Source organism: Herpailurus yagouaroundi, unplaced genomic scaffold (genome assembly GCF_014898765.1).
Source record: "Herpailurus yagouaroundi ecotype Mexico unplaced genomic scaffold, PumYag 141, whole genome shotgun sequence".
Lineage (NCBI taxonomy): Eukaryota > Metazoa > Chordata > Mammalia > Carnivora > Felidae > Herpailurus > Herpailurus yagouaroundi.
Genome location: NW_024412396.1, coordinates 47,147,229 through 47,171,713, shown reverse-complemented (window position 1 = coordinate 47,171,713; position 24,485 = coordinate 47,147,229). Strand labels below are relative to the sequence as shown.

General features: G+C 45.9%; 1 protein-coding gene across 4 annotated transcripts in view; it reads left to right on the top strand.

The window, feature by feature from the left end:
- Positions 1–24,485, top strand: part of DPF3 (double PHD fingers 3) — a 270,407-nt gene that overhangs the window by 191,270 nt on the left and 54,652 nt on the right. For 2 of the 4 annotated variants that reach the window (XR_005791035.1, XM_040477594.1), the window contains exons 8-9: positions 13,672–13,800; positions 17,982–18,096. Coding sequence is in view for 3 of the 4 variants with exons in the window: in XM_040477594.1 (XP_040333528.1) it covers positions 13,672–13,800; positions 17,982–18,096 (244 nt within the window). In the remaining variant the exon portion in view is untranslated. Of the gene's footprint in view, positions 1–13,671; positions 13,801–16,697; positions 17,913–17,981; positions 18,097–24,485 lie in introns of those variants that run through there. The other 2 variants (XM_040477593.1, XM_040477592.1) reach the window with 2 other exon arrangements.

Sequence of the window (24,485 nt, the reverse complement as noted above, 5' to 3'; positions counted from 1 at the left end):
ATATGTGCGTGTACATACAGGTACACACACACACACAGACTACATGTATATGAGTACAAGGAGGGAGTGCTTGGGCAGGTTGGGATTCCACGTGGTGCCACTCAGAAGCGTTCTTTCGTGGGGGCGCCTGGGTGGCTCAGTGAGTTAAGTGTCCGACTCTTGATTTTGGCTCAGGTCATGATCTCGCAGTTTGTGAGTTCAAGCCCCGTATCGGGCTCTGTGCTGACAGCATGGAGCCCACTTGGGATTCTCTTTCTCCTTCTCTCTCTGCCCTCCCCCACTCATGCTCTCTTTCTCTCAAAATAAATAAATAAACTTAAAAAAAAAAAAAAGAGAAGCATTCTCTTTTGACTTGTGAAAGGTACCTGGGTAAACAGCCCCAGTGGGGCCAGGGTAGCAGAGAGCACTGGATTAGAATTCAAAACTCTTTTGACCCATGCTCACAATATCAAAACTCTTCTTGACTTTCCTTTTATCTTCTATGCAGAGTGAGAATCTACTAAAGATGATGTTTTCAAGGTACTTTTCTGTGAGGTGGGGTGGGGGTGGGCATTTACGAGGCTCTGGATTCGAATGGAAACGCTGTAAATAACTACATTCCGTCTAATACATTCTTCTGTCCATCCATCCATCCATCCATCCATCCATCCATCCATCCATCTATCCATCTATCCATCTATTCATTGGTTTAGTACCGCTGTGCTAAATCCTGTCTTAATCCCTGTCCTCGAGAGCTCACAGTCTTGTGCAAGAGTGTGTAATGGAGTACATATAGAATTGTGAAGGGCAGAGGGTCAAGGGCACAGTACACTTTCTACCCCTTACGGCAGTGGTGCTCCAGGTGTGGCATCAGCATCACCTGGGAACTTGTTGGAAATTCAGATTCTTGACTCCAGGAGACCTGAAATAGAGACTCTGAGGGTGAGGCTCATGATCTGTGTTTTGGAGAGTCCTCCAGGGCATTCTGGTGCCCACAAAAGCTTGAGAACCACTGCATTAGGGGCTTTGCAAAGGCTTTGCTGAGAAGGTGACATTCAAGTTAGCTCTGGAAGAATGAAGAGGAATTTCCCAGGATGGGGAGAGGGCTTCCCAGGTAGAGGCAAAGGCAGGGGGCATGAAATAGCATGATGCCTCAGACAAGGGGTAGTAGTCTGCTCTGACAGTGGCATTGGAAGAACGGTGGGAAAGTGAGCGGGAGCCACCATTGGACGTGACTTCTATGCCAAGCTGTGTAGCTGTCATCCTGTATGAAAAGGAGAGCCACAGTAGCAATTACTAGAAGGCAAGGACAAATGATTTATAAAAAAATTTTGTTTGGCATATTATTAATTGTCACATGGAACATCTCTTTTACCTAATAGCGTAAATGAGTATAAAATGTTCTCTATGCCATACTTGGAGCTCCTAAGAGGAAAGTGCTTTTTAAAATATGGATCTATAAAATTTATTTCAAGCCTGTTTCTCAGGTCCGTGGAATGGAACTTGGGTTGTCCTGGGTCCTTGGAGGTCTCAGTCTTCTGCATAATGATGGTGTGCCTGGCACATAGCTGGGCTTTCAGTATCCGTCAAGAGCAGAAAAAGCCCCACCCTAGCGCGCCTTTGGAGGGCATGTTGTACCATGTAGAACTGGAAGAGGAGAGCTGAGTTGATTAAGGGTAATGCCGGCTGATTAGATAATCTGAAAATTAGTCTGATAATGTGCAAATTACCTAAAAGAAGCATATGATGTCATTGCTACACTGATGGGAAAGATCTAACAGATGTTAGTCTCCTGACATTTCTGTCCTCTAGCATATGGCCCGAGGGCAACGAGTAGAGCTTTAAGAGAGAGAGTGAAAATTACCTTTGACAGAAGCTTGAGAATTTTGGATCACTCGGAAGGTGCCTGCAAAACCACGAAGCACACACAACCCACCACGTACCCAACCTTGATGCAGGAAATTCAGCCTTTGTTACAGGGGAGAGAGAGGAAAGATCAGAACAGGGCTCTGTCGGGAAGAGGGAGCCACTTTTCACTTCCTGAAGAGCAAATTTGGAAACTAACAACAGGTGTTCTTTAGGTGAATTATTATTTGACGGAACAGTTCGTAGATTACGAAGTGAAAAGAAACCTGAGGGGTTGCTCTGGCCTTGAGGGTATACTTGGAGTTAAGTTTTCAGACCTGCAGTCTGGGAGAATGGAAATGGAATTGGCCAGGCAAGGGGGTGTGAGTCATGGCCCTGCCCCTCTGCCATCTTGTGTGTGTGTGTGACTGTGGCTCAGTTCCTCACACTTCTTTGCTCCTTTGTTGCCTCCTCTGTGAGATGGAGAGAATAACCAAAGTGACCTCATGGGGTTGCGTGAGTCTGCAGTGCGATGATGTGGGTGTTGGGCACCATATGCCTGCACATTGTGAATGCTCCTATCCCATCTCTGTGCCGTTCGGACCGACAGAGCATGTCCATGACCACAGACGGCTAATCTGAGTCGGGGCCTGTCTGTGGCCGTGTGATGCCAGGACGCTAACTGCCTGTAGGGGTCTCGGTGGCGTTGGCGGAGCTATCAGAGCCTGGCCGGGCCCTGGTGCCCCCTCCCCGCCCCCCGCCCCTTGCTAATCCTTAGCTGTAGGACACCAGTCCTTCAGCACAGGCTAAACGTGAGCATTTATTGAGCGCTTACTGAGCCTGTGACCACTTGTGGGGCTCCGTCGAATCAGGCCTCTAAAAAAGCGAAAACGTGCCGTCTTCGCCCTAGGACAATTTCTGGTTTAATTGGGGAAATAAGATGGATGCAGGAAACCCAGTGGGAGGAAGCTGTGGAACGAAATCTGGCCAAGTGTAGCGTCCCTGTGTTTGCCGTCCCATTTCCCCAGGACAGGGTCTCCACCCACCAACTTGCCTTTCTGTGAGCCTCTTTCATTTCTCTCACACTTTGGGCCTACTTACCTAGAACGTTCAGGTAAGGAGATGAAGGAGTCCCCTGTCCTGAGTCATGACAATGACAATAATACTTGCTGACATTCCTTGAACGTGTCAGACACTGTGCTAGGCGTGCCACGTTCGTCTCAGTCATTCCTCACAGCAACCCTGTGAGGTAGCTGCTGTGTGTCCCCTAGAGGACACCAAGGCACAGACTCCACCTGATGTGCTCAGGGACTCGGAGCGTGAATGCGAATTCTCCGGTCACGTGTCACCTCTTGGGAAAGTTTACTGATGTAGGCCTTTGATTTTTTCCCCCTTCCTTTATCAGAAGCTAAATTATTTCACATAGGAGAAGAAAGAGGGGGAAGAAATGACAGAATACCTAATTGGTGCCAGGTCCTTCACGCGCATTGTCTCGTGTAGAGTTCGTAGTCCGTGAGGCACATGCTATTACTCTCATTTTGCACAGGAGGAAACTGAGGCTCAGCCAGGATGAGTATCTTCCCCCGGGTCACACGGAGAGCAAGATGGAAAGCTGAGATGTGAGTGTGCTTGAGTTGGACACCTTTCAATTAAGTCAAGACATTGGAACCCCAAGTGACGGATCCTAATCCCAAAGATGAGATCTTTGTCACAGCTCTAGCGACGTCCCTCAATTTTCACCTGTAGGCCAATCGTGAAGTGCATCATATCCAATGGTGGCTTTTCAAAAGAAACAGATGTATTAATGGGTACTCATCTTAGACTGCCTAATGAAATACCATAGGTGGCTTCAACAATAGGGATTTACTTCTCATAGTCTTGAAGACTGGAAATCCAATATAAAAGTGCTGGCAGTGTCAGTGTTGGGTGAGGACTCTCCTCTTGGGTTGGAGATAGACATCTTCTTACTGTGTCCTTGCATGGCTTTTCCTTGATACATGTCGGGAGAGAGAGGCAAGCTCTCTAGTATCTCTTCTTATAAGGCTGCTAATCCCACCATCCTCATGACCTCATCTAAACCTAATCACCTCCCCAGGGCCCAACCTCCAAATACCATCATGTTGAGGTTAGGGTTTCAACATATGCATTTGGGGGGAGACACAATTCAGCCCCTAATAGGCACATTTAATCTTTAACACTAACTTTAGCTGTTTGTGGTATTATAGGAACCCCCCCATTACAAATTCTGCTTGCGATTTTATTTTGTAAATGAGTCTTACTCTAGAAAAAAAATCGTACATCACTTAGTTCAGTAATTTTCTTGCATCTTTCTCTCATTTGTGTCTCATGCTCTTTTCTAGCTCTCCTATCTATCTATCTATCTATCTATCTATCTATCTATCTATCTCTTTCTGACGCCATTCTTTAAAAAAACTAATGCTGTGCCTAAGGTAGAAATCCTAGGATTCATCCTTGGCTTTGTTTTCCTTCACAACTGTATCAGCTTCCCCTCCAAAAGGTATTCCACATCTGCCTTCCTTTCTCCATCTCCTGGCCTCCACCAGCTCCTTCTTGGATCACTGCAGCTTCTTTATTGGCCTCTCAGCCTGTTTTTACCTCTTAGAGTCTATTCTCTATGGAGTAGCCAAAGTGATCTTTTTTTTTAATGTTTATTTATTTTTAAGGGAGAGAGAGAGAGACAGAGTGCAAGTGGGGGGAGGGACAGGGAGAGAGAGGGAGACAGAATCAGAAGCAGACTCCGGGCTCTGAGCTACCAGCACGGAGCCTGACGTGGGGCTCAAACCCATGAACCATGAGATCATGTCCTGAGCCGAAGTTGGACGCTTAACTGACTGAGCCACTCAGGCACCCCAAAAGTGATCTTTAAAAAAATTTTTTTTTTAAAGTTTATTTTTGAGAGAGAGACAGACTGCGACCAAGGGAGGGACAGAGAGAGAGGGAGACACAGAATCTGAAGCAGTTCCAGGCTCTGAGCTGTCAGCCCAGAGCCTGACGTGGGGCTCAAACCCACAGACTGTGAGATTATGACCTGAGCAGAAGTCGGACGCTCAACCAACTGAGCCACCCAGGTGCCCCAAAGTGATCTTTATTTAAAGTATAAAATAGACTATGCCATATTCCACTCTCAAAACTTAAATCACACTTGAATATGATCCAGGTCTCACCTTGAGGGCCTGCATTTTTGCTTCTCACAGTGCAATCAGCAGCTTCAACATCAGCTAGGACTCAGGTGACCAACTCATCCAGGTTTGCCCAGGACATTTCCACTTTTAGACTGAAAGTCTGTGCCCTGGGAACCCCTCAGTGCCAGGCAAACCTAGACTGTAGGCTACCCTGTGGGGGAGCTTATAAGAAATATGGAATCTTAGGCTCCAAGCCAGACCTATAAATCCTAATCTGCATTTTACCGAGATTCCCTAAATGGTTTGTTTGCACGGCACTCAACTTTGAGAATCCTTGCCCTCCAGGGCCTGCCAACCTCTGGGCCTTGGGCCTGCCAAGCTCTGACGTGACTTCCCACGGGGGTATGGTTTTTGAGCCCATCGTAGATCAGTAGCAGGTGGGCTTGAGCCGCACTGCCCAGGTGCAGAGCCAGTGGGGCCACTTACTAACACATGACCTTAGACAGGCCACGTAGCTTCCTTGTGCCCCAAGTATCATGATGTAAAATGAAACATTAATGCATCTACCTCTTAGGGCCATATGAAGATTAAATAAGACAGTACAGTATTAACAGAAAATGTATGTGACACACGTGTGGTGTTAGAGCAGTGGTTCTCAAGCTTGAGCACGTCAGAATCACCTGTTCCTTAAAAAAGAGACTGCTGGATCCTACCGCACAATTTCAGAACAAGTGGGTCTGGCGTAGGGGCCTAGAATTTGCATTTTTAACAAGTTCCCAGATGAACCACTGCCTTAGAGAAATCCACTTTTTGGAGACTGATGTTCAGTCTATTTTATCTTGTCGATTCACTCAGATGACCAGCCAGGAACCAGGTTGCACTATTAAATCCACGGGATAAACTTGGTTTTCACTCTTTTCCTAAGGCTCCGTCCTACCCATGGCAAACATGTCTGTGGCTCCCAGCACCTGCTTCCTGGCCTGCTTTCTGGGTGTGTCCCCCATCGGGGCCCTCATCCCTGGGCTGGGCTGCTCTTTGGCTCTGTAGTCTCTTGCCTCGGTTGTAATCCTCAGGTCTTACGCTTGAGGCGCATCCTTTTCCTTTCCCTGAGTACTGTGTTTCAGTCTCGAGAACCTAGAAAATGCTGGTCCACTGTGGGCAGCTGGGGTTGACATGTACCTGCGCCCCCTGGAGGTGGTGGGGAAGAGGTGTGGAGAGAGGCAAGGCTGGAGCAAGAGAGGAAGGGGGCTGGCTGAATTCTAATATCACAATAATAATATCCTGACAACTTAAACGGACGAGGCTTATCCTGCTCTAAAGCACCGAGATGTCCTGCAATTCTCTGAGGGGAAGGACACCACTTCATTCAGAGCCCTGTTGACATAGTTACTCCCAGATTAAACGTTTTTCCCTTCAACTGACTCATTTGGTGGCAATAACAAGTTGCTATGCCAGGGCATGAGCTGACCCATATGACCTTCCACTGAAAAATTGAAATATCTCTTTGTGCTTTCCCTAATCAGCACCGAGAAAAGTAATCAGCTTTGCTTGGTCTTTTCCTTGCTTTTCCAAAGCATCAGTGACAGACTCAAAGTTGCCAGCCTGGGGCTGCAGCACAAAGGACATTAGTGATGGGTCATGTGACCATCTGGCCCCAGAATGGGTGATGTGGTATCCAAATTCCTGGCGAACTGCAACTCTAAGCAAATACGTCTGTCAGGATGGAGACATAGATGTGAGCAGACATGTTTTCTGTTTTTACGGCACAGTGTTTAGGGGTAAATATTGTCAAGGTGTGTGTCTAATGGTCTGAGTTTTGCACTCCATAAAGATGGAGGAAAAGAAGGTAGACGCAAGGAAGGGTGAGGTGACTGACACCACACTTAAAACTTTGATAAAGATCCTGCAGCCATCCAATCGCAGAGTAAGATGGCCTGTTTTCTCTCTAGCTGCTGCAGGGCCCCTGGTGAGAGACCAAACATGGGGTTCAAGGGGCTATGGGACCAACGGAGTCTGGGAGTTCTTAAGTCCTTCCTTCCTGGTTTTCCAAGAAATGCCTCAAGGAAAGGGTTCCCGAGGGAGGGCGGGCCCAGTGGCTTTCTCCATCACAGCTTTATACTCTCTGATGGGCCTGCCTGTTACTTCTGCTGCTCCCTCTTTCTGTCCCCGTTGTGAACAGGACTGACACTGGCAGTGCCTTAGAATGGTCACTTGGTCCTCAGGGGACACTTGACATCCACTCCACTCCTCGTCTTTGCCTCCCCTCTGCCTGAGTTTTTTCTATGTCCAAAAAGCCTCTGTGAAGATCGTCCGTCCCTTTCGTTAAGTATTTGTTGCCAGTGCTGGGTCAGTCGCTGTGCTGGGTGCTGGGGATTCTGCGATTAAAGACCCCGCTCAGGGAGTTCACGATGAACAGGGAGAGAGACATGGCCACAAGCAGAGCACGTGAGGAGATGCTGAGCTCCCCTGGTTTGGAACACCTCGCTTTTCTGATCCTTCCTTCACTCTCTCATAATCATCAAATCATAGGCCGAAAAGGGGCCTTACGATGCCAGCTAGTATATTCTCTAGCCTCTAGAAGGGCATGCACTCAACCCCTGGCCCAGAGAAATCTTCCCGCGGGCGGAGGCCTCTACTGCGTCTTTGTTCAACTGGCTTCGCTTCCAGCTTTCCTGCGGCATGCCCTGCCATTTCAGCTCATTCTTCCTCGTGTTGCCCTGAACAACGTGGACTGTGGCGATCGAGGCCCGTCCATAAACGTGGAGACTCACTGAATCAGCCCTTGGCCTTCGTTTCTCCCGGCGGACTGATCTCAGTGCCTGGAATCCCTCTGCATTAGCAGCACTGTCTCCTTAATCCTTACCATACATTCACTTTGTCCTCGGTGCTAGGTGGCAAAATGGCCCGTGAGGGAGAGCGAGTTCTCTGCGGTTGAGGACTCTCGTGGCCTAACGGGTGTGTGGGGAGTGGACCCCGGAGTCTGTTTCGCTGCCAGGCTCCCCAGGCCCCTTGCCTTTCCACGTTCAGGGAGGAAGGCATCGTTCGTCTTCCTTCTGGAGCCCTGGGGTGGGGCCCGAGTTGCTGTTTGTAGCCAAGAAGAACCGGCCTGAATGGAATCCCAACATTTTTATTCCTTGGATCTGTAGGATTTATTTTTTCATCAGTTCTCGGGAAGCAGTGAAAAAAGGTGTCAGGCCTTGGGGATAATTTATATGAGTAAACACGTAAGGAGTAGGGTGAGCAAGAGCATGAGAATTAAGGCCATTTATCCAGGCTTTGAGACTCTGTTTGCCCTCTGGTCCAGCCTTCCCCACAGTCTTTATCTTGCTACTTTAACCCTCTCCTTGCTCTGCTCTGTGTGGGCCCGCGCAGATCTCTGTGCAGCTGCCCCAGCGGCCACCCGCTCCCTGCCCCTCCCACGGCCCTCATTAAAGGCTGGGTACAAGGTAGCAGGATGTGGCGGTGGCCTCCAGCTGAGGCCTGCTCGCTGATTCTGAAGGGAAGGCACGTTGGCTTACACCCTCCCTCCTCGCCTTCCCTTCCTCCCCTAGCCCGGCCTGTCCCGTGTGTCCTGTGTGGCCAGGCTGGGGCTGCCTTTCCGCTCTCCCTTTTTCCTCTCCCCTTTGCTTTACTCCGTCCTCTGAAGATGCGCTCTGCACAGCCAAGTGGCACCGGCTAGGATGCTTTACACTTGAGAGATGAAGTAATAACAGGTGGCAAGACCAGAGGCTGCCAGAGCCCAGGATTCCGGTTGCCATGGAAACAGGTCAGCCCTGCGGAGGGATGGGAGCTGTCAGCCGTGGAGGGCGGTGGGGGAGCAAGTGAGAGGGGCGAGGCACAGCTCCTCCTGGAGGGCTCTTCTCGCTGCCCCTCAGGCTCCCCAAGGGCCACACACCCAACTAGCAGGCCCTGGAGGACATGGTCCCTGGGCTGCAGCTGGGTCGTGGGCACAGAGCACGGCCGTGTGCGTGTGCACACCAGGCCCTGGCAGGCCGGCTGAGCTTCTGCTCAGGATGTGAAGTCACGCTTTTGTGGATGTGCCACAGAGGAGCCTCAACTCCTGGCTTGCTTCCTATTTCCCTAGGACATTTGGGACACAGCTTTGGTCTTGGTAGAACCAGCTGAGGGGATGTTGCTGGTGGCCAGGCCGTCCCCGCCACTCTTTCTTTTCATGAGGGGCAGGCACGTCAGAGCAGAAATCAGACCGAAAGGGGCGAAGACAGCCCCGTGTGGGTGGGAGTTTTAGGGAAGATTCGGGGCCTTGTTTGCCATAGACACGTGGCCTGATCAGAGTGAAAAAAAAATCCCGTAGTGTACCCTGAGACCTTTCCAGAATGACTGCTCACCCTTTACCGGGCGTGGCAGGGAGACTGTTTGGGGCTTGGCTTTTCCTTTCTTTTGGTTTGATTGGAATGCTCCCTCCCATCTTCTGTTGTGTGTGTGTGTGTGTGTGTGTGTGTGTGTGTGTGTGTGTGTGTGTATTTTCGTGAACTTTGTTCTTGATTTCCATTTTTTTCCCCCTTTGAGATTTTTAGAGTTATCTCCCCCAGGTAAATTCCTAAACTCTTCGGGCTCACTTTATTTTCTTGGCAGCTCCCTCGTATCTCTTATATGATCTCAGCCTGTGAACATTAATCAATGAAAAACCAAATCCATCTTTACGGACGTTGCCATCGAGATACCACTCGGGTCTTTGCCCTCCTGTTGTCTTATTCTATAAAGTGGGACTCGATTTCCCAGAGGCAGAAGCAGAATCTCTATTTAAATCCCTCTCACCAGGTCTGGGTGAGCTTCCTATTTATAGTAAAATCCTTTTTATAATGATCTCATACACGGTACCAGGAAATTGCTCATGGCTGGGTCAGGCCATAGGCCAGTATAGCTGTGGTGTAAGCTTTGCTTGAAAAAATTCCTTCCAGAGCTTCTGGAATTCTCTGGAGAAGTGTTTTCACAGAGTATGTGACAATAAACAGGATCACCCAGCGTGGAGTACCGTGGTAGGGACATCAAATTTAAGTTCAAAGGGAATTTCTGCTTTTATCAGGCCGATCTCAATAATTTTTGTCCCTTTGGGCTTCCTAATTGACATATGGGTGAATCAAGTTGACTGGAAAGAGATTTATGAAATATTTTATATGCGAGGTATGGCCAGGAAGTGTTTGCCTCTGGACTTTCCAGGAGGCAGAGAGTCTCTGGGGACATAGACAGCTCAGGGGTGAATCTCCCCTCCTGCACTTTGGAACGGGCCTGAAGCCAGCCCCTTAATCTCTCTGAGTCCCAGTTACCTCATCTGTCGAATAATCTCCACTTCACAAAGTTTTTGTGAGAATCAATGAAACAATGTATGTAAAGCATCCAGCATAAGATCTGTCACAGTTTTGAAGCATAGTACATGTCTGCTTCTTTTTCTTTTCAAGAAGCCATTGAACAAGAGGGAGCCTGAGTGGGTAGCAGCCGGGTGTCCCCTTCTCAAGAGACAATGAATCACAGTCTTCTACTTTTTTTGTATGTTTGTGAACAGGATGCTGTTTCTCCTACCATAGTAGGGCTACAGTGTTATTCTTCCAGCAGCCCCGGGCCCTCAGCCACCCACTCTGGTTTACTCCGGGAGCTGGACCTGATGCCAGGCCAGATGACTGACCAATCCATCTAGACATGGACCAGCGCTTCTCTCTGAGGATTTGAGAAATAAACCATGTAGTGAATGATATTCCGAGCGACAGATAACTCTGCCACAGGGCGAGCAAACACAGTGCTCTGTCCCCACTAGGAGGATGTCCCAGGGGTGTCACTGGGCTGTCTGCTCACATCTCTGCCATCCTTTTCTAAGCCATTCATCCTACACATTGTGGTTAACCATTTCCTGCACGCAGGCCATGTAGGTGTTCCGGTGATGAGTTAGACATGGTGCCCGACCTGGAGGAGTAGATCGTTTAGTACAGGTCGATGAGGCCGGAGTACATGTGTATAAACAAGAGAAGGGTCATAAAAGTGATGTCAACAGAGTGCCCTCCCAAGGCCTGACTGGCCATTTTGGCTGGGGAGTTGGGAGAACTTTATGGGAAAAATCACCCTGAAACCAATTCTAAATACCAAAAACTATAAGAGGACCAGAGGCAAAAGCTATTGATTAGTCTATCCCACACCATTATACCAAGATGAAAGGAAGTTCTGAATTCACTATTATGAGAAGAGAGTAGGATTTTGCCAAAAATGAAGCCTAATATTCACTGTCACTTTGTATACTGGGTCAATGCTAGACTAAAATGATACCTTTCCCCTCCCCACCAGCCCTGACATGTCACAGCTACACACAGCAGGGCCTACAACGGGGTCTTAGCACCTTCTTCACCCCCTTGACCAGGCATTCTGTATGGCCAGCAACCAACACAAATATATGTGGGGATCCTGCTCTGATCCAGTCTTCTCAGAAACTTCTCTTCATTAGATAAATGCTGTTCCTTTGGCTTTTTTACACAGGACCAATTTCTCTATCACTATCTGCTTTGCTCTGCTAGATCATTTCTGAATTTTTAATTCTTGCAGTATTAGAGTTCCTGATTCGATGAGGGCATCCAATGGTCTGTTGGTGATGAAGATTGTAAAGAATTACCTGGGAGTTCTTATAGTCTATATTCTACTTCATCCTCATAAATTGCAAGGCATATAGTGTGTTGGAGAAAACCAGATTCTTTGGTTGCTTTAAGATTTTGTGAAAAGAGAGAAAATCTGACATAATAGAAAGTCCTTAAGAGTACAGGAGAGACAGATGGTGAGGATGTGGTTCCTGAGACTTTTAGTGGGATGATCTACGTGGAATTCTTTGATCGCTTTTCATGCGGGAAGCTACCTGAGTTATGACTGGCATGGCCACATTTTGTTTCTAGTTCATATCAATGACGAAAGTTAGCTTTGGTTTACACTCAGCCCCTTAATTTCATATACCCCACTTCTTCCTGTTCACTTTTGGATTGATTTTTAGGATAGTCTATAATGGGAAAACCCTGAGTTTATTTGCTTCATAGACATGCTTGGATTTTCTTAAGGGAGTTCTAAACATGGTGAAGGTGGCAAATAAGAGAGAAAGAAGAAAGGAGCTTCTTTCTGGACTTGGACAATGAAAATTTTAGAGTAACATTTTTGCGAGATTTTTGGAGATTATTTGCAAAACCGTTCTGTGTGACATGTCATGTCTTTAAGACACAGTCCTTGATGAAGACACTCAACAGGCCACAAGGGTGGCCAACTCCTCTGCCTGTCCCCAACAGCCAACACGTTTTTGCAGAGAATTGGCTGCCTCCCTAAAGATGAAAATCAATGACTTAGAAACTGATTAAACAATCCAAATAGCAACTGATAAATGGATTAACTCTCTGTAATGTAATTCTGCAAGCTTTTGTCTTCTGCCTTCCCAGGTAAGTTTTTCTATTCCTGGAGGCAAAGCAGAGGCATGGAGGAAGCGAAGGCCAGAGGGAATCATATTAAAGTGGGTGAATCCGTTTATCACTTACTGTCTGGATGGTATTTCTGCTCACATATCTGCTTCCTTTTACAGATTTGTACCCTACGGGACCCTGATTAATGTTAGCCAGTAAATAATGAAAGATAGCAGCAGACATTGGGTATAGTGAGGAAGAAGATACCCCTGTGGTTTAGGCTGATCCCATAAACAGACAGACTTTTCTTCTTAGTTGCAAACAGGGAGTGTTAACGTGACAAAAAAAAATCTCCACAACGAGGATCGAAAACCAGGAGAATGGAGGCATTTCTCTCCATGCAAAGAAACCTGTCCAAGCCTTTTCAGCCATCTCCTAGGAACTGAGAATGATTTCAGGGCTTGACAATAGGTGCCGTTCTCGCAAGCTTTGTTTTTAAGATCATGTCCTAAGATTTTTTCTTTGCGTTTGAATGAGGACCTTCAGCAGGGGTGGCTTATGAAGATATTAAGCCTCAAGACGCGCTCACTAACTCACCATTCAACCTATCTTTGGCATGAGGCGAGGCTAAGTGTCCAGTTCTGTTTCTAGGTGCTTGAAGTCTGCTGATGAACTAGTCCTGAGTTTTCTCCATGTCAATGAGTCTGGACTTTAGGGAGATGAGGCCTAAGAGTGGACCCTTGTGTACCTGCCAAGATGTTCATCAGAGTGCCCAGAAGCATCTTCAATGTCCTTCCTGGAAGGAGATTTCCTTCTTTGTTTTTTCTTTTCAGGAGCAGAAGGAGTATCTCCTGAATAAGAGCATCTTTCCTAAGGGCAAGGCCTAGGCATTGGCCATTCTCTCCCTCCCATCCCACCAATGTTTATGGTTGCTACCTGCTGTTTGAGCCTAAGCCCCGAGGGCTGATTGTTCAGGGATGAGAGAAGTTTACTTGACTAGTAGGCCTTCTAGATGCTTTGCTCATCCAGGGAATGCCATCAGAGGAGCAAGGGTAGTTTCTGTAAAAACACAGAGATGGGTTTTGCAAATATTGCAGAAATCAAACTAAACCCTGGATGGCTTGCAAGGTATTAGAACTGTTGAACTGAAGAGGATCAAAAAGAAAACTTCGCCCCATTTAATCGCTTCGTTGTAACAAGGCCTCATATCCTAGACTTGATATTCTTTCCGGAGCAGATTCTGTCACGCCGTGGGAGAAGAGGGGCCAGTAGAAGCTCATGGCAGTCAAAAATCGGATTTTTTTTTTTTTTTTTTAATGTTTCTATAGCCCAGAAAGGACCGGATGGGACAGTCATTCCCAACAACTACTGTGACTTCTGCTTGGGGGGCTCTAACATGAACAAGAAGAGCGGGCGGCCTGAGGAGCTGGTATCCTGTGCGGACTGTGGACGCTCTGGTGAGTGTGGCCCCTACCTGCATCTGTGCCCATAGACCAGGACCACTTGCACCCCTCTGCTGTCTTGTGTGGGAGTTGAAGGCTCGCGTGGAGAAGTGACGGTGGTGATTTTGAGTGGAGAGGAGTTTTCAGGTCATTTTCATATTTTTCTTCTTTGAGTTTTAAGAACCAAAATGATGCCCCGAGATGGAGCAAAAAGGGAAAGGAGTCTTTGGCTTGTGTCTGGCCTTTCCACGACGTGGCTGTTTCTTTGTGTGTGTTGTGGACAGCAGGGAGGTAGCGTCCGGGAAAGACACAGAGGCGCGGGGCCACATGCCTCCTTGTGTCGGATGATGCGCACATAACGAGAAGATGCGTTTGTTCTAGGAAATGCCGGGGGCGAACTGGAAGAGTGTGGAAGCATGACCATAGGGAGAGCAGCCACATCTTGAATTGCGGGAGTCTGAGACCCCTGGGCTCATGGGCAGCTGCGTAAATACCACCTCCATTGGCCACTCCTCCCATTTTCTCATATAAAATAGACAAAAGAGACCCTGATAGATCAAGGGAGCAAAAGGACAGGAATTCTCAGGGCTAATCTGGAATCGATTTGGCGCGTTTTGAAATTTTCATCTTTAACCTCTCCAAAGACTAAAATGACCAAAAAAGACAATGGTCTTATCCTTTCATTCTCAACATGAGTTCAGGTCTTCAAGTTTTGTTCAAGTTGTTGTGTTTTTCAATTCTAACCAAACCATTATTTTTGGCTGGTCATGATTGGTTGGTGCTACCTATTTTTCATATTGTTTTATGTCCCAGCTGAGCCAAAGCACAAGGCAGGGTGGAGAAAAGATCTCAGATTCATCTTTAGTCTGGTCCATTGCTGACTAGTAGGCGAAATACAGTTCAGTTGGGTGGTTCGTGCTAGCAGTGAGAAGTCATTGCTCCTTTCCATATTCCTCCCCAGGGTCTTTCCTGCTCCAAGTCCCAAGGGAAGTACACACCTGGGTTTACTACAACAACTCAGTTCTTCCCTTGCTTGCTTGCAAACCTTTTATATTTGGGTTTTGGGTTGTTTAGGGATCCAGACTGACTTGAGTAGCAACTCAGTAATTGAAAAAGGACCATGGTTTCCATTGCACATACCCTCATGGAACTCTTAAGGACCCGACAGGGTGGCCTGTCTGTGTTCATTTGTTTTCCAAACCTAATACCTAATGTTGAACTTTTTACTCTACCGTTGTCAGCTTAGAAGAGAGGGCTGTTATGACACTGGACTCTGGGTTTTAAATACTCAAAAGAAAACGAATAGTTTTAGAAATACTTAAAGAAAATGCAACAAGCGAAATGCAATTCAGTGTTTTTTAAAAGCAAGTGATCAGACAGACTCTCTATTGCCAGGAGCAAAGTCACCTGGCGGAGTGATAGGCAGAATGTGACGGACTGTTACGCGTTTGGGGTGCATTAGAGAGGGAGGCTTCAGAATTCTCACTGCAAACTACTATAATTTTCCCCGTTCCTTTCCTACAAAAGATGGGGTACTTGAATCTGATCCGTGGGGGACCAAAAGTGGGCAGCCGGTATTGTCTGTCCAAAGCCTCTCTCCTCACAGCCTTTATTCAGCTTTTTCTTCCCAGGATCTGTCTGCTATGTGACTCAGGGGGCCATTTGGTACCAGCCTAGGTGTTCTCATTGCATTTGCCAATTTTGGTGGATGATTTAGTCAAGGTCTGACTCTGATGTTCCTGAAATAGTCAATACCTTGGGAGTAAACAGGTGGCGTTAGCCCATGAGATACGCTTGTTAAGGCAGGTGGGCGAATACTTCTCTAGGGCCTCCTTGGAGTCCTTCCAAGGAAGACTGTGAAGCTCAGAAAAACTCTTTCCCTTCCCATCTACTCCACTACCTCTGTTTCCTGGGGAGAAAGTGAGATTCCTGAAATTGACACCATCAGTGAAACATCGTGACCTCATTTGGGGGCAGTCCTGGGGCCCATTTACAAGGGGAATAAGTTTAAACCTGAGTTTTATAGATTTCAGGATACTGTATTTTATTAGGCTTTATAAACCCCTATTTCCTGCTTTTTTAGTGCTCTGAGGCCGATTTGACAACTCTGGACTTTCTGGAGTAACTAAGACCTGGGCATGTTTAGCGGCTGGAGTATGTGTGTTTACCTGCACGCGTGCACGTGTGTGCACACAGCTGTATATGTGCATGCTCACGGATGCAGGTGCAGATCACAGAAATTTCCTCCAGTCGTTAAAGAAAATGAGAGACTTTCTTATTACCTACCACTTATCAGACTTTCCAACTTCTTCGTGCTTTCAGTGCAAATGAACTACATGGTGTAAGGGCAGAATTGAAAGGGTGCGGAAACAATGGGATTAGAAGCGGGTAAAAATAAAAATAAAATAAAAATAAAAATAAAAATAACCACCTCGAATGGGTTATCTGATAGTAATACCTTTGTAAAGCTGACTGTCAAAGTGAAGGACACACGATGTTCAAAGAGAAACACCAACCGAAAACACCAAAGAAATACCAACCAGGCTTAAAAACCACCAAGGAAACTCATTGTCTGGGGCGGGGTTGAGCGAGCGTGCATGCATATGTGTGCATACGGAAGAGGAGAAAGAAAGACCACGGTTGAATCTGTCGCTGTCAGAGCTGTGGACGTATATATTCTGGTAGAGATGATGCTTTTCTGGGAGGGGGAGGAATCCTTTTCGCTGGAAACGCTGGCTTTGTCCCGTTACCCTAAATCCCTATCACCAGGTGATACACCCAGCTAATCCCTCCTGGTGTGAAATGGTTTATGATCTTGCTATTAAGAGTAACATTGTAAGAATGTAATAAGAGTATTAATGATGCTGTCTGTTGCTTAACCCATGTGCTGATATATTCATCATACATGTCAGCTCATTTGGGAGGAGAAGGCAGGAAGGAGGAGGCAGCGGCCGCAGCACGCACCACGGAGGACTTATTCGGTTCCACATCAGAAAGTGACACGTCAACTTTCCACGGCTTTGATGAGGACGATTTGGAAGAGCCTCGCTCCTGCCGAGGACGCCGCAGTGGCCGGGGTTCACCCACAGCAGATAAAAAGGGCAGTTGCTAAACCCACGGACCAGACTCTCTGGGCGACTAGCCGCCACCCTCTGACTGTGGTCGTTATTCTGGGTCTGATATATATTTTTTTTCAATGAAAGTCAACTTTAGGTTTTCCCTCCATCCTTGCTTTCTCCTGTCTCCTTCCTCGCATCCTTTCCCCCTTCCCCTCTGTTCTGGGTATGTACAACCGAAGCACAAACTACTGAAACAAAGCAGAACAAAAGAGCAGGATAACAGTCCTTCAGAGAGATGGCATCATGAAGTACTGTTTATTTTCCATAGAAATGGGAAGTTAGGTGGATTGTCTCTCTTTGGGGGGGAGGGGATCTTTCTGACACGAGCAGAGTCGATTTCCTCAGTTTTCCCATTTATTGGCAAAATGAAGAGAGGAGGAACATTGGGTTTGGAAACAAAGAACGAATAACATTAAAAATTATTATTTATGTATTCTAGCTATTATTAGAAATGGACCTTTTTTTGAGAGAGAGAGAGAGAGAGAGAGAGAGAGAGCGCGCGAAGGGAAATCAAAGCAATTGAAGTGATATCCTGCTTGGGAGAGAGCCGCTGGGGGAGGGGTTGATTCAAGGACACCTAGTCAGGAGGATTTCCTCGCCTGCAGATGATGGCACTTTCTGTACCCCACGGAGTGTGTGGCTCCCTACGGCAGACCCCCTCCCCATTTCTGCTCCCTGACCTTTCCGTCTTCCTCCCTGCTTGCGAGAAAATGTCAGCAGCTCCTGGGAAGTCTGGGCCTCCGCGTGTGGCCTCCCTCCAGCGCCTCCTGGGCTCCTCCCCTCCGCCAGCATAGCCGCTGTGGTGTTGTTGCTGGGTTTTTCCTCACTTTCCTCCTGGCGAAGAGCAATTTCCAAATGCAGGAATGGAATATAAACAGAAAGTCATGGACTCAGCGGTGACAAAGCAACCCGAGGCCGCGCTCATGGACGAAAGAATGATACCTCACAGTATATTTCCCTCTCCCCTTGGCCCCTGTTTACAAACATAAATTCCCGTTGGATGATCAAGTCTCCCGTGTCTCTTCTTCTATTTTTTTTATAGTGCCCTCCAGGCACTTTGTTTTATGTTTCCAATAGCACCTCCTGAAATAAACCAAAGCAACACTTGCTCAAGGTCCCTGGGGCGATGGAGAAGACCATCCACCTTGTCGGCAGTCCCAAGAACGAACAGCTGTGCAGTCCTAGTCAAAAGGTATGTCTTAGCCGGCCTGTCTTACAGTGAGGGCAAAACCATCATAGTTGGTTTTTTTTTTTGTTTGTTTTTTGTTTGATCGTTTTTTTTCTTTCTTTCTTTCTTTCCTTTTCCTCCCCCCGGCTTGTCTTTTGTTTTTCTGGGTTCCCACCGCCATGTTAGCGTGGGTGTGGCTACCGCCGTGTCCTCCGCCTGGCCCTCTGCTTTCTGTGTGTGCATGCTTACCCACGTGGGCCCGGGCCTCGTGTGGGAACTGAGGCTTGCTTGGACGATGGGATGGGCCCTGTAACGGAGAATGGTGGGCTCCTGGCTTCTGGCTTCAACCATCAGAGAAAATGGCTGGGGGAAGTGCTTGGCTAAGTCTGCCTCCTTTGGCTGCACCTGGCAGGTGGAGTCCAGGGATCGGAGGTCGGAGCTGGCTGCTGTACTCGGGTGGAATGAAGCGAGTACGGCCATACGGGGTCTGCATGTCCAGGGTGGTATTCCTTGCTCCACGTTCCCATTTTACAGCCGAGGGGATGAGTCCAAATTAAAGAGGATCTCTGATTAGGAAAATACTCAGCTGAGCTGATCTGAAGATTCGGAACTTCTTCGGATCAGTGTGGTCAGGGTCTCCAGCCTCCATGGGAGCACAGGTCCAGAGACATGGGCACTGCCATTTGGCTTGGGTTGGGAGATCCAAGTAGCTGCCCAGGCAACAGGCTGCTTGTAAGGGTTTGGGAAGATCTGCTCTGACAATCCGGGCTTTGCAAATCTTCCTGAATTAGACCTCTCATTAAAATAACAAACCAACCGAACAAAAGCAAAGACTAAGCAAAGAAACCCACAAATGGACTCTTTGTGCTTCCCTGGTAGCCTGAGACAGAAGGGACTCCTACTCTTCTCCTGCTTGAAATGTGTAAGAGCTGACCTGGGCATTTGCTCTCAGTTGTGAGAGGACAGAACAACCTCACCCACTTTGGGGGTGTTCTGCCTCATCTGCGTGTGGCCCTGTTCCTAGCAAATACGGAAGAAACCTCCTGTGCTGTAATATTCCTGCATGCTCACGTGTGTGAAAAAGCCCATGTAGTTGGTTCCAGTTGGTTTCTGCTGAGGATGCAGCCTGCTCTTCCTGTCATTCTCCTCCTTGTCATCTGTTCTGTTACTTTGACTTAGCTGTTGGATTCATAGCATTGTAACTTGCTCTCATTGATGAAGTGTGAGCTTCCAAGTTAATAAAAATATGTCCAACCGATCTATACTATCATTTGAAATCCGTATAGTTGTTTGTAGTCCTAAAATTTTCAACGACAGCTTGCCTTTGAACTGGAAGTTAAAAAAAAAAAATCGACTAAATTTAAATTACAAAAAGCCACCTAGTTTCGGAGTTCTAGCTTGGGGCTCGGAAGGAGAACCAAAATGAACTGTCTACATAAGGCAAACTCCCATGGAAAGATTTATCCAAGGATGGCTATTGCTTATCTATTTTAATTTTACTAGCAGAGCTTGGGCTTCAGTTTCTCCTTTTGGGGGTAGTACATGTCCTCATCTTTCTCATTTGGTGTGGCCAGCCAAGCGTAGTAATGTGTTGTAGCATTGCCTGAGCTCCTTGTCTCACCTTGCTTATAGTATCTTCCAACAGACTCAGTCAGAATTTACATCCTTTAAAAAAACAAAAAGGAACTGGAGGGCACTTTGAAGATGATCCAGTTCAAGTTTTCCACTTTTCAGTTGAGAAAGATCAATCCAGAGAGGTTGAGTGAGGTTTGAGAGAGTGGCATGAACGTGGCTTTGAAGACAAATGTCTTAAGGTGAAGGAAGGAAACTCAGAGGAGGCACAGGAGGCAGGGAGCTGGCTGTCATGGGTTTTCAAATGCCTTGATGGTTGATGTTATACTTTATCCCCTTTTCTCTACATAATGATGGCCAATATTTATGTATCAGGCATTTTCTGAGTGTTTTCTTTAGGATAGTTCATTTGATCCTCATGATTACCCCATGAAGTAGGTGCTTGTCTTAGCCCCAGTTTACAGGTATGGAAACTGAGGCTTAGGAATAAGGTTAAGAAATGTACCTAAGCCCTCACTAATAATAAGGAGCCAGATTTCGATCCCTGGCAACCTGACTCCAGGACCTGTATTCCTTTACCCTTGTTCTGTGCTGCCACTTGCACATTCCTATGTATGGAATATAGGAATATAGATAGGTTAATATTTTTTTATTTATAATTTTTGAAGTTTGAATATCGTTATTTTATTTTTTATTAAAAATTTTTTTAAATGTTTTACTTATTCTTGGGAGAGAGAGCATGAGCGAGGGAGGGGCCGAGAGAGAGAGGGACACAGAATCCGAAGCAGACTCCAGGCTCTGAGCTGTCAGCACAGAGCCCGACGTGGGGCTCGAACTCACGAGCCGCGAGATCATGACCTGAGCCGAAGTCAGACGCTCAACCGACTGAGCCACCGAGGCACCCTCGTTAGTTTATTTTAAAATAGAGACACGGACATCATGAAAGCTTTCAGAACTTCAGTGGAATGGGCAGCTTCACGTGATGCCATTTAAGTAGTTATTTATTTCAATCTGCATACTTTCCAACAATGTCATCCACTGTCTCTAAATAAAAAATAATCCTTCTCATCTAGAGCTACTCTGGTGCTTCTGTATTCTGGGAGAAGAAGTTTATTTCCAACTTTTATGCTAACTGGGTGAATCTCTCAACCCTTTCCTTTAGAGCCTGATCCAATAGCTCCTACAGTTGCTTGTAATACTTTTCCTTGAGCTTTTTCTGGAACTATAATGCCTCCTTTGATTATGGTTTAATTGGCTCTCCTTTCAACTAATACTCCTTTTCCAACGAATACTTCCTCAAAGAGGGGAAGATATAGATAGATGGATGGCTGATGGATAGATAGATAGATAGATAGATAGATAGATAGATATCCCTCACTTTTTCTCAGGTCCAACCAAAGAAAGGGACGTTTGTAATGAATACAGTTTTAAAAGACAACCTTATTAAAAGCAATTTCAAGCCTGAAGAGTAGACAATTAGACCGCCCAAAGTACAATTCCAGTTAAAATTCTGTGCAGAATGTCACAGAGAACTCATCTTCAAAACCATCATTTCTAGACATTCCCTCTTGATGCCTATTAGGAATGAAGTCCCGTGTGTGTGTGTGTGTGTGTGTGTGTGTGTGTGTGTGTGTGTGACCTCAGGAGTTGCAAGAGCTGTGTGAGCAGTGAACACATCTATTGTTTTGTTGTTGCTTTTGTTAAATGAGTAGCACTGCTCAAGTTCCATATAAAAAAAAATTAGTCATCAAGATGAAAACGATCTGACTAGTTTCCTTTGTCCTCAGCTCAGGAAAGCACCACCCAGAATGCTTCAGAAGTGTCACCTAATTTTTTTAGTCTTAACCCAAAGATAGGAGAACCAAAGATATAGAACTTTCTAAATTTGTTACAACCTTCAAATCCCCTGGGGAGAACTGTTGATGTAAAAGTGATGACTCTTGCTGTCTGTCTGATGTTTTTTCCCGCCTAGAACAATCTGATCCTTTATTTCTGTTACTGAGACTGTAGAAATCGGGTTCTGTATTCTGTAACCCAGGGAGTGAGAAATATGCATTTAATTTTTTAAAGGTACTTTAAAGTCAGTAATGCAATTTGCTACTGGTATTTTAGAGAGAAGGATTTAATAAAAATATGATGTTCACATCAATTGTACCCCTTTAAACCTTCCTGCTTACTGTGCATCCCTCTCTGCACCTAATGGGCTGCAGCCTGCGATTGCCTTTATATAGCACTTGAGGGAACACAAGATCATTACTCGGGGAGAGAACTAAAAGCTGTTTGGAGGTACTCACTTCATGGTGGAATAAAATTAATTAATATTATCCCAATATGCCTCCTGTTACATCTGATGAATATGATCTTGAACTTGTACTGAAAGTTTGAACAGGCTCATATATTAGGAATTTTTCCACCGGAGATGTGGTTTAGCCTTTGGAAGTGAAGTGAATTGTGTTGTATACTTTTGGAGGGAGGCATTTTTGATCTAGTGAGTAGAAACCTAGAGTAGAAATAAAAAGTTCTGGGTTCTGGACTCAGTCCCTGTGTGAGTTTGTTGCCATGAACCTCTGCATCAATTTCTCTATCCTTAGCACATGGATTTTTTTTTTTTTACCCTATCATAATATATAACCAATATTATCTCATGATGATTCTTAAAGCAATCCTGTGGGGTAGGATAGATGTCATTCATTCCCATTTTACTGATGTGGAAACAGACTGATCACGTTAGGTGACTGTCCGAAGTTCCAGGCTCAGGAAACAGTGTTTGAATCTCCTAATAATCTTTCCACAGTCTACACTGACTTCTCCGTTGATCATAGTTTGAAGATTTCTTGAGTAAAAGGAGTCAAGGGCTTTTGAGGTCTTTTCATTCAAGACCTTATTGGGTTGAAAGGAGGTATTCGATGCTGTAAAAATAAAATAAAACAAAACCCAACCTATGATCACATCAGAACCCTGCTGAAAAGTAGCAGTATTGAAGTCTTTATGAACTTTCCCAGGGAACTAAGGTTGAGTTTCTTACGTGGTCAATGTTTTGATGGTGACATCAGGGTGGGGGTGAGGGTGGAAGTGATGAGGTGGAGGGAATGAACACTTCACATGCCTGAGTGCCTCTAACACTAAAGAATTGAGTTATATGGTACTGTGGTGCTTAATAAAAGTGATTTCTGACCATTTTCTCAAAATAACAGTACAGGAAAAACCATTCTGCTTGATTGATTTACAAAACAGCTGAGAATGATGGAAGGTCCCCGTCAGAACTGAGTTATTAGCTAAAAAGCTTTGGCAGTTAGGTTTACAAAGTATCTCAATGCTGACCCTCAACCAATGAGTAAGACTTAAACATTTTTTAATTTTGAAATAATCTCAGATTTTACAGAGAAACTCACACAAATGATACAAAGAATTTCTATGTACTCTATACTTAGATTCTTCAGATAATCTCAGTACCATGATCACGATCAGGAAATTAACGTTGATGCAATGCCTCACAATCTACAGGCCTTATACACATTCTTCCAGTAGTTACACCGATGTCTTCTTTCTAGTCCAGGATTCATCTAGGATCACACGTCGTGTTTAGTTGTCATGTCCTCTTAACGCCCTTTAATCTGTAGTCATTAGTTCCATAGTCTTTCCTTATCTTTCATACCTTGATGCTTTTTGAAGAGTACTGGGTAATCAATTTATAGAAGCCCTTCACTTCAGGTTTGTGTACTGTTTTCTAAGAGTTACAGTCAGGTTATGAATTCGGGTGAGAGTGCCACAGAAATGATGTTGCATCCTTCTCAGGGCCTCCTATCAGGGGGTATATGATTGATGTCTCCCACTATTGGTGATTCAGACCCTTGTCCTTTCAGCTCAGGTTCAGGATACCATGTTTATGCACTTGGGATGTGAATACTTTCTTTCATATATACCTTTGTTTATTTAACAACTAGAGACTGAATAGCATCAGTACGTGTATGACTGTTCAGCCCTGTGAAGGATAGGATGAAATTAAACATGGGGCCAATGGAATTGGTGTCCGCTGGATTTTTGGCAATCTAGTTGGGCAGACTAGATATTTACAAGTAGTTAAAAATGTATAAGAGCATCATGGGGTGATATGTAATTATTTTTGCTGGGGACCACCATGGTCAGGGAGATTTTCTTGGACGAAGTCATCCAGATCAACTAAGAGCTCCAGATTGGCTAGTGCTATTTACTGTGTTGGCAAGAATGTCTGTTGTCAGAGAGAATGGAGATGGAGCTGAACAAAAGGCAAAGCTGGGGTCGCCACCCAAACCACGTAAGATGGCGAAAATCATAATGCGAACATATGCTTCGGTATCGTTCTGTAGTATTTTGTTCATGCTACTAGTTTAGCGCTTCTTATAACATGACTGTTTGTAGTCTTTCTCATCACACAGATGATGTGTTCCTTGAGGGCAAAGATGATGTCATTCGTGTCCCTCAGACAGTGCCTGACACCATTGTGCCATAATTATTTGTTGAAATAAACTGAGCACTGAGCGATGCTTCTGAGCTGATTAGTGGAAGGATTTAGTGTCTCATTCCATACATAGGGGATGCTCAATAAATACTGTGGACAGAAGTGTTAGAGAGGTCCTAGCTGGACACAGCATCCATTGGTCAAGTCAGAGGGGGTAGAAGAGATCCAGGAGCCAGTAAAGGAGCGGTGGGGGGTTAGGAGGAAGAATGTGGGTGTGAGGACCAGAGTCGGGGGGGAAAGTTGAGGACATGTGGAGGCATGGAAAAGTAGCCTCCTTGAAACAAAAGAAGAAAATGTGTGTGTGTGTGTGTGTGTGTGTGTGTGTGTGTGTGTGTGTGTGTGT